The sequence below is a fragment of the Cyphomyrmex costatus genome, unplaced genomic scaffold (assembly GCF_001594065.2).
Source record: "Cyphomyrmex costatus isolate MS0001 unplaced genomic scaffold, Ccosl1.0 scaffold754, whole genome shotgun sequence".
Taxonomy (NCBI): domain Eukaryota; kingdom Metazoa; phylum Arthropoda; class Insecta; order Hymenoptera; family Formicidae; genus Cyphomyrmex; species Cyphomyrmex costatus.
In genome coordinates this window covers 94,979-104,873 of record NW_017280327.1, presented here as the reverse complement: position 1 = coordinate 104,873, position 9,895 = coordinate 94,979, and the positions used below count along the sequence as shown (strand labels likewise).

The 9,895-nt window shown below is 38.2% G+C and overlaps 1 protein-coding gene across 1 annotated transcript in view; it reads left to right on the top strand.

Annotated features, from left to right (window-relative positions):
• Window positions 1-1,761: 1,761 nt before the first annotated feature.
• The window catches only part of LOC108781043 (uncharacterized), a 32,341-nt gene continuing 24,207 nt past the window's right edge, over window positions 1,762-9,895 (top strand). Inside the window, exon 1 of the mRNA XM_018548908.1 lies at window positions 1,762-2,027. Coding sequence (XP_018404410.1) covers window positions 1,809-2,027 — 219 coding nt within the window. The 5' untranslated portion in view covers window positions 1,762-1,808. The remainder of the gene's footprint in view (window positions 2,028-9,895) is intronic.

Below are 9,895 nucleotides of genomic sequence, written 5' to 3'. Positions count from 1 at the left end.
CGCTATTTTCTGTAAGTCGAATGATGTTTGCACAGTATGCGACGCGTTTATTACCCAAGAGTAGAGGAGACACGGCGCAAATTTTCCATTCTTAAATTAGGTCGCGCATTCTGTGACTAACGCACGGCGACGACGACGACGACGACGACGACGTTTCTCATGAATTGCAAATTCCTATGTTGTTTTTCTCATCTTTACGGCTTCACCAACTCCTCCTCCTCTCATCCTCCCGCTCTATCGTCTACTTTACTCAGTTTGCGTTACGTTCGTTTTGTTTTGTGAGGAAATAAAACGTACGTCTCAACTGACAATTTTTCGAATGGATCCGTGATGTCGAATGATTGACATACCATTACATATACCATGACATATTATTAAAATACTATATTAATTAAAGACTGCTTTTCTATTAATAGTAACGATTACCTTTTTGTATATCTCTTCTGGAAAAAATTCTAGATATAATATAAACGCATTATTTAATTAAAGATAACGATGTTATTATTATTCTATTATTGTAATTACTTTTCAATATTACTTTTAAGAAAAGATTAATTACAATACAAAATACATTTATTTGCGAATGTTATCACCAATCTTAAGTATCCCATTCTAGTTTCCTGTTCTCGTATATCTTACAAGACTCGCCCCTCAAGATCTAAATAAATTATATCTATTTATCTCAGGTCGTGTTTGGGGAATCTATGGTTGAAGGAAATTCATCCTTCTACAGCATCTATCCTTCTATCTACCAATTTATCAACCTGACGCGCTTTTTGCAGTAGTCGTTAATTTAACTCACAAGATCGAACGGCAAATCTAACGGCCGTTGATTTACGGAGAGCACGCTTTTTTGGTGCGGTAATGGATCCGACCGTAATTCGCAACGACATGCACTCGAATTTAATCGGACAGATTTCTTCGAAAGTCTGAAAAGCACGAACGACATTCGTGGTGGAACGAACGACAACTCCACACAGATAGTCTGGCAGGATTCGCTTCCTCCTTGACGTCCGCCACATTCCGCAATTTTGTCCCAATATTCGCGAAAGAGTTTGTTAGATTTGATTAACTCACTTCAAAATTAAGTCTTGCTGTGTTTCACGAATACTTTGTTCGTTTGTAATAAAAGGCAATACTTTCAATTTCGAAGACGCATAAATGTTAGGTTTTTTGTTATGGAAAACGATAGCATACATGGTATAAAACACCAACCCCATTTAATCTTTAAAATTCATGACTAACGATTAATATTCCTCTTCTATTTACCTACAATTTAGTATCTTTTTATGTTAAAAATAAAATAAACATACATGTGAGAGAGAGAGAGAGAGAGGTTTAAAGACACAAATAAGAATATATATGGTTAAACAGAATAAATCTATTAGCACATAGATTATCTAGCACAGTTATTTTTTTAATCATCCATTTTTTTCCAGGTCCCTCGGGTGCTCGCTGCCAACGCATCGACAAGTAGTACAAGACTCGTTGCCAAATTCCTCCATGTGACAACTATCGCCAGCATCACGTCAAATTTGTTCCTCTTATAAAAGGCTTTAGAATGCGCTAACAAAGCCACGACGTAACTTCATCGCAAAAAATTATCAGATTTCTAACGAGATTTCTCAGGCCCACGTGAGGTTGGAAGTATAGAAGAGTTTACTTCGCGAGGAGGTGAAGAGGGACACAATGAAGAGACTTGTCTTCAACGGGACGAAGTGATCTTCGAAGAAAGAACGAGGAAGCGAAGAAGAAATTGGAAGCTTTGGGTCAGGCGAATCGGGCCAGCGACAGGCCCGATCGGTGTGATGGTCTCGGGGTGGTGTCCTTGCGTGCCACTGGGGCGTCGGCAATCGCCGACTCAGCAGCAGCAACAACAACAGCAACAACAACCGCCGTCGTCGTCCAGGGCGCCGTTCACCGTCAGCGGCGCGACCGATCGCGCGGACATGGTGCAGATGTTCTATTATGAGAACCGCGGCAAGTGTTGCAAGAAACTGCTCAGATACAATGGATACCCGAATAAGGTTAGACGATTTACATCATTTTATTTTGCGATGCAGAGAAAATTCAATCTGCTTAATGCGTCTTATTATATATCTCTTTAAAAATTTGCTATTGGATGTTTAAAATAGAATTCGTAAATCTCAATAAAGTATATTAAAATGTATTATTAGATAATAACTTTTTCAATCCTTTCATTTAATTTTTATTGAATTAAATTTTTACAATGATTTTAATATTATATTTCTTTATCGCGATAACCAATGTAATAAAACGTAGCTGATGTTTCGTATTACATTTTAGTGCGCTTAGAAAATTAGGATCTAATAATTAACATTGCGAAAATTCTTTTGCGGATATTGGCAAGTCGCGTTCTTTGAAGGCGCGTCGAAGTGAATCTTAAAGTGCTCTATCTCTCTTCGGAGGAGAGCATTAATTATTTGACGAGCGTCTTGATGAGCTTTCTCTAGAAAGGCACTTAAACTATTCTCCCGAGTAGTTCCTCGCGAAGACTTAATGTGCACGTTCTAGTAACCAGTTCATATTGTGTTGTACATATATGGGAGAATCCAGATAAGTACAGTTAAGTCCAAGTTTCGTCTTTCTTCATCACGCGATATTGTTGATAGAATACGATTGATTTATTTCTTATTGATTGATACAAAAGACCGATGAAAAATATATCATCTTAATCTCCATCTTATTTAATTACAGACTTGGAAGTACTAATCGTTCCTTACATATCAATATTCCAAAAGTAATAACAATAATAAATTTGTAAGCATATAACATAAAATTTGAGTAGCAACAGAAGATGTTAGAGTATGCAAAGAGAATTTATTATTTTAGAATTTATATTATTTTTTACTTTGATGATTTTTTAATCATATTAGCATATAAGGAGACAATACAACTTTCACGAAAATGATATCATTCATTCAATTGCTTGGTCTTTCCATCGGTTATCGACTTTTCCGTCCGCTTTTCTTAATTGGACGTGATTTTAATCACATTTGTGAGAAGCAATCGTTCTGATAGCATTATATCGGAATCTCTTCGATAATTGACCTAACTAGGTATAAATCTACCCACATATCCATTTATCTATCTAATGAAACTAACTCTCCATCTATCTATCCATTTATCCGTATAATTAAACCGTCTATCTATTGCCCGATTACATCGAATTTCCTGACTGAAAGACGCTTTTAAAGCGTTTGATAGTTACATCAAAACCAAATTTTCCGATGAACTGATACAATGTCAATTATTGACTGCAGCTTACATCACATAATGTTACTATTAATGTCTTAACATTGAGACATTACCCTCCTGTCTCCTGATATTTTTATTAGATCCAATAATAATAAATATAGTTACTATTTATTTATAAGGTATATTAAATTACAATTTTCATTAAAAAATTATTAAATATATAAATAAATTCTCGATTTATCAATCTGGATGCATAAATTGCAATTTATCTCGTTCGAGTATCTTCTACGCTCCTTTAACGGTCGATTTAGAAGATTTAGACAAAACGTGGCGATAAAAGTTTTGCGAAACGAATGTGACCCAATGAACATTTCACGCTCTATGGCAAAGTCCAAGATCTTGGGGACCCCAAAGTGCGCTGCAAAAGAGAGAGGTAGATATAAAGGAGTGAAAGAAAGTGAGAAAGAGAAGGAAGATAGCTATTCCAAGTTCACCGCAGAGATGGCCGAAGTTTCCGAAAGCCCCCTGGGAAATAAATCGATTCGATATCTGAATAGCCATTACGCAGACGTGGCTTTGCGGAATAAAGAAAGCATAGCAAAGTGGTCGGTGAGAGGGGAAGGGGGGGGAGGAGGTGAGCCTCCTCGGAGAAGAAACGAAAGAAGGACCTTATCCGGGAACTAGACTAATATTGCGAGTTGGAAAACTACGGCTGGAATTTTCTTTCAATAACCGAGTTATTATTCATCATGGTCATTTATTACTCGAAGTCGGTTTGCTCGTGTCATCTTCCATTCTCTCGCTTCGTATTATTTTTTCGCCAATTCTTTGTACAGCCATGTGTGAATAAATCGGGTTCTTTTTTTTACTGTCACAGAGAAAAAATAATGCCAGCTGTAGTAAGAGAAGGAATCTTGACAGCTGTCTGTCGATCGTTGGTTGATTACGAGGAAACGAGTAGCGATGCTTATCACTTGTCGGAAATTTCAATTGTCTGATAAACGGAAGCGCTGCGCGGCGCCGGCTCTTCGCATGACTTTTCGGGCGGATTTCCTATTTTCGCGCTCGCTCATTTTCTCGAAATATGCTTTCTCCTCCTGGTATATATATCTTACGCATCAATCTTAGACATTACGCGGATGCTCGAGGATGGAGAATCTAAGAGTTATCCTGGAGCCAGAAATATGAGCACGCGGTAAGTTCCCATTCCGCCAAGATATTCTTCCCAAAATTCCGAATGCCGTTCTTGCAGTATTTCGAAGACGAAGTATAAGTGGATTCCTAAGATATTGCCTTGTACTTACGTTTTACAGCTCACAATTGTTACACTCATAATTATTCCCGACGATGTAGATACGATTGTTTGTTATATTGTTAATTTAACGTTTTTTAAAGGTTTAAAAGATCTAATAGCTTTCATAACGTGTGATGTACCTATGTGTTTATTTATGAAATATCTAATTATGGAAGTTATCTCACTGAAATAATATAGATTGTTACTTCGATTATGTCTCATTAATTGATTCACTAACTTCCTCATCGCTATTCTCCTTCATTACGTAAATCCTAGCGTAAAACAATGTAATTCTAACAATAGTCGTAGAGCTAATAATAATTCTAGACCATAAGTACCCACGCCGTGTACTTTTCCTCGTCAATATGTCACTGACGATAATGTCGCAGTTATTTTTAAGCGCCCTTCGATACTTTAATGCGAACTAAATGGTAAAAGTAAGAGGCATCTCTGTGATCATAGAAAAGAAAATGTTAGAGTCGATTGATAATTTATGACAATAGAGAGTAAAATTTCTGAGAAAGTTGCTGAATAAGAAGAGATTTTACAGAAATTGCTCGTAAAATTACCTTGTTCTTTTAAAGATTAAAATAGTAATTAAAAAATTTAATAGATAAGCAATATTACATGATGTCTGATCAGATATTAAACAGCTATGAAAATACAAATAACGGTTATAAAAAATTGTACTTAAATATATTTTTAACATTTAGCGTACAATTTTATCTTTACATATTTTTAAATTAAACTTGCAAGATATTTTTACTAAAATATTGGAATTAACAAAACTCTTTCGCAGAAAAACGATATTTTATATATCTCTGCAAAGGATAAACAAAAAGATTTCAGTTAGTAGCTCGTATAATGTTAACGTAACTCATATCCGCAAAAACTTGCAGAACCTTTGGGAACGTCTGATCGAAAGGGGATGATTCGCGAAGAAAGAAAGTGGCACGTAGGGATGCGTCGCTGATTTTAATCCATCACGCTCGACGTGCTGGTGATTAACGAGCGTGTCGCACTGGTTCTCTGGGGGTTTGCGACTTAACGCGCGTTGACACGTGTTTCGTTAGTGGCGATGTCTGCGGCATCGACTTTACCGAGAAGGTATCCTCGCGACGTCTATCGTGGTCTGATTAATCGCCTCACCTCATCCGTTCCGCGAATGATCAATGTACATTTCACGGGCAATAAGCGAAAGTACAATCGTACTCTCTCACATTACCTGACATTCGGACAACGGTAATTAACGACTGTTTGCAGATAGTCCTTGTGATAGTTATTTCGCTCTTTAGCATTGTGCCTCCTCCTGGTTTACTCAATGTATTGTAATAAGCGTCTTATAAAACAAAAAAATCGCTATAGGTGAATATGGCCATTTATCGAATCCTTTAGGATGAAAATTTTCTCAAGTGCTAAAATAAGATATATTATATGTGTATCAGTAGTAATTTTGTTTATAATATAATGTTTTGTATACCCCCTTCAAATTATTAAAAAATGATAATGAAAATAATAGAGAGAGAGAGAGAGAGGAGAGAGAGAGAGAGAGAGAGAGAGAGAGAGAGAGAGAGAGTGTGTGTGTGTGTGTGTGTGTGTGTGTGTGTGTGTGTGTGTGTGTAGGCAATATTGTAAAACGAAGTAATTTTGGTCCAAAGATAATATTTAGACAACAAACATATTAAAATTTGTGTGAATGTCCTTAAAAATAAAATACCTTAAAAAATATTTTGAAACATGCGACCTGATTTATCTACTATGTGCCTGCTATCTAAATATTTTTTTTAAATTTTGGTCGAAGTTATCTTATTTTACCGTAATTTTAAAAAAGTAATCTGCAAAAAGTTTGAATTTTAAAATTTAATTTATATCTAAATCATTAATCGTGGACCCTTAAAGAATTTATTTTAAAGGATCGATAAAGTTATGGTACATGATGATCATTCGTGTATGGAATGCAGAAAGAGTTAAAGTTAATATTTATTTATGTATTTTTCCTTGATTCTATCTCTCTCTTGGATAGAAAAATAATTCTTCATGCATTTCTGGGAAAAACGTGGTCGTTTAGCTTATAACCCGACTGCGCGTTATCTATTTGTTCCTGTTAAAAGTTAATTAGCGAACCCGGCGAAATTGCCCGCGGAGAGATCCGACAGGAAAAACAGCGATGGATCCAGGAAAATATATCTTTCCACGAGAAATCTCTCCAATGTACGAGATTGAATGAATCGCTATTAAAAGTGCGCTTGCGCTTATGGAATTATCCGTAAATACGTGCAATATATATCGAGGATGAAATAAAGATTCGAATATAGGTGTATATATATATATATATATATATATATACGTATACATGTATTGTATGGCGTCACTATTAAAGTCGCTTCTCGCCGCGAATAAAATTATCTACGAGTGCACATTCTTTCGTGAGCGCGCGTGTATCGGAGGGGCACTTTGTCACGAATGCACGATACGGTTGCAGTCATGCATGTGCACTCGGAAGAAGCGGCGCGATTACAATTTACCCGCGGCATCGTCGTCGTCGTCGTACATCTTTGGTGACGTTTTCTTCCCGGCGTCGTTCTCTTCTTCCTCTTCTTCTTCGCCCTTTTCTCTTTTTTTATTTTTCCCTTTTCTCTCATCCACAGGAAATTTACGCGACTCGGAAATAAACGCGAATCGCACGCGACAAACGCGTTTCCCGTGACCTTTGAGAGCCGGCCGAGTGGCAATGAGTGATTCAAATTAGCAAAGTGAGGACGCAAAGCGAGCGATTTTCAAGCGAAGTAGTCTCCTCACGAACGGCTCTTCGTACAACGAGAGTAATTGCTTTTTAACAAGCACGTCCGGGATTCTGGCACACTCATTATGACCGGGATTTCCTTTATCTCCTTTCGGTGTATAGACATGCGATTATACGGATTACATAATGACAGGAATCAATATTCGATAACGTTAATCGGTCACTGATTCTGGAAAAATGTAATCAGTAATCAAAATCTTCGATCAGTGATCAAAGCATAAGCGAGTGCTTTAAATAGACTAATCTATATAAACGTTTTTTAAATTATAACATTAAGTTAGACATATATTCGCATAACATATGTGTTGTACGCGGATTATTAAATACATATGTTGTAATATAAAATGTTTTTTAACCAAATTATTGGCTAATCTATGTTGTTTTTACTTTAAATTTTTAATATTTATATCAAAATTTTTTTATAAAATACGAATACCTATCGATAACGAGCAAATATACAGTTTGGATATTGATTGCAATGGCTGAAAAGCAATTATTAACAAAGTCGCCTATTCAAGCTTGTGAATAATCATGATTGGTCGCGACTCGCGATGAACACATCGGGCGAAATTTCGTCGACGTGATAGTCACGTTTTCGTGAGCCGTTATTACGCATTATCGATCGTTATCGCGCAACAATACCGCAAGAGCGAAGTGACGTATATAACGCAGTTCCAGCCCAGGGAGTATCGGGATTAAACTCGCCATGACGAAATAAAGTCGTGTGGTGGACGACGCGCGATTAGACGTTGGAGAAGGAGAGAAAAGATGAGAGGCCAAAGCCACCGTTGCCTTCGTTGAAAGGGAGTCAGCCTGGGAACAAAAGAGGGCGAAAGGGCCGGCGAGGGTGATGAGGAGGGTGGTTGGGGATGGTAGGGAGGGCGGCCGAGTGAATACGTATGTATACGGGGGAGAAAAACGCGAACGGTGAGAGCGGTGGTAACGGTGCAAGAGGAGGGAGAAACGTAAAGTGAGAGAGAAAGAGGGAGAGAGAGAGAGAAGGCGAGAGGGAGATGGTCGAGAGAGGGAAGGAGGGAGAAGAGGGAATCGCGGAAAAGAGGCAGGAGGGGTGGATATTCCAGGCTGCACCCCCGTGCCAGCGGTCCCAGCCGTATCGCCATGGCAACCGACCCTGAAACACCCTCCGGCCGTCGCACTACCATCGCATCGGAGAGAGCTTCGCTTTCCGATGGCAGTAATAATGTATCCTCGCTCTCGCTGTACTCGCGCCCGTTGTTGATGTAGGTCGCAGGACGCGGTGCATACCGCGCGCGCGGGGGCGCAATGCACGCAGCCGTTTCCTCCCCCGAGACGCTTGGCAGGCGAGAGCGAGGCTTTCCGTGCTGTTCCTGGACCACCCCGATATCGCGTGCCCCGCGAGATAAAAGCGCGCTGTACGATCGTTGTATCTTCGTATCTTCACACGACGAGACGTGTGTTTCGCGTAGGATATCTACCGGGTGTCCAGATCAAACAGTCATTTCTCCTTGATTCGTTATTTGATTGAGTTGATATCAATCGATAGTTTTGCAGCTTTAAAAATCATTTTTTAAACCCCCCTCCCCTCCCTCTCTGTCTCTCTTGGAAAGTTCAGGAGAAGCAATTGAACGATAGGATTGTTCGGTAGAATTTATGATTTGTAACTTAATTATTATGATATTTAACTTTCTAAGGACGAATATTGTATATTTTGCAACATTTAATTTAAAGTTAAATTCGGAATAAATTTGGGCTCTGTGAAGATTACACTTGAAAAGTTAGAAATATATTATATATAATATTAAACACTAACAGTACTTCTAATTACTAAAAAGGCTATTTATTGATATTATATATTAATATAAATATCGATAGCAAAAAATTTAGTAAAAATTGTTTTTTTAATGACAAGACAATGTGCCTAGAAGGTTAATATCGTCCATGACTGACAATTTATCACCCTAATTTTGATATTAAAGTTACCTGACAATTCTTCCTCGTCGAGGAAAAATTGATTTTGAAATAATCTGATTTCGAAATTAAGTCAGACAGACCGAAGACATTTTTTTTCCTTGCTAAACGGATTGGAAGTTCATCATTTCAATGAATTGAAAATCAATGGAAGATGACTCTTTTACTAATCTTGGAGGTTCGATTAATCGATTTGAGATAATACCTTGTTCCCTTGGGTCTCGTTTAGAACACGCATGTGAACATGTGTTATAATACTCGGTGACGTAATTCTTGCGTTTATGGTCTCACCGGTAAATATATACCAATACCTTTTCGCGTTTCGCCATATGGGACACAGAGCCCCAAAGAGGGAAAAGATACGACTGCCACGCTACCATTAAGGTAATACGGACAAACTGCGCGGTGTTGTAATAATAACGTAATGGCTCGTGACGATCCTGTGTGAATTTACCACGTGGCGTCTAAGTCTCGCAATCGCAGGATCCACTATTGTCTTTGCAATAGGGAGAACGAGAACGACAATAAGCTTTCATGCTGATTGCTTGCACTCGGGAAATGCGCGTTTTTCATCGTATCGAATTATTGAGTTCCTTTGTACCCTCCCCCCCCCCTCCCCATCCTCCCCC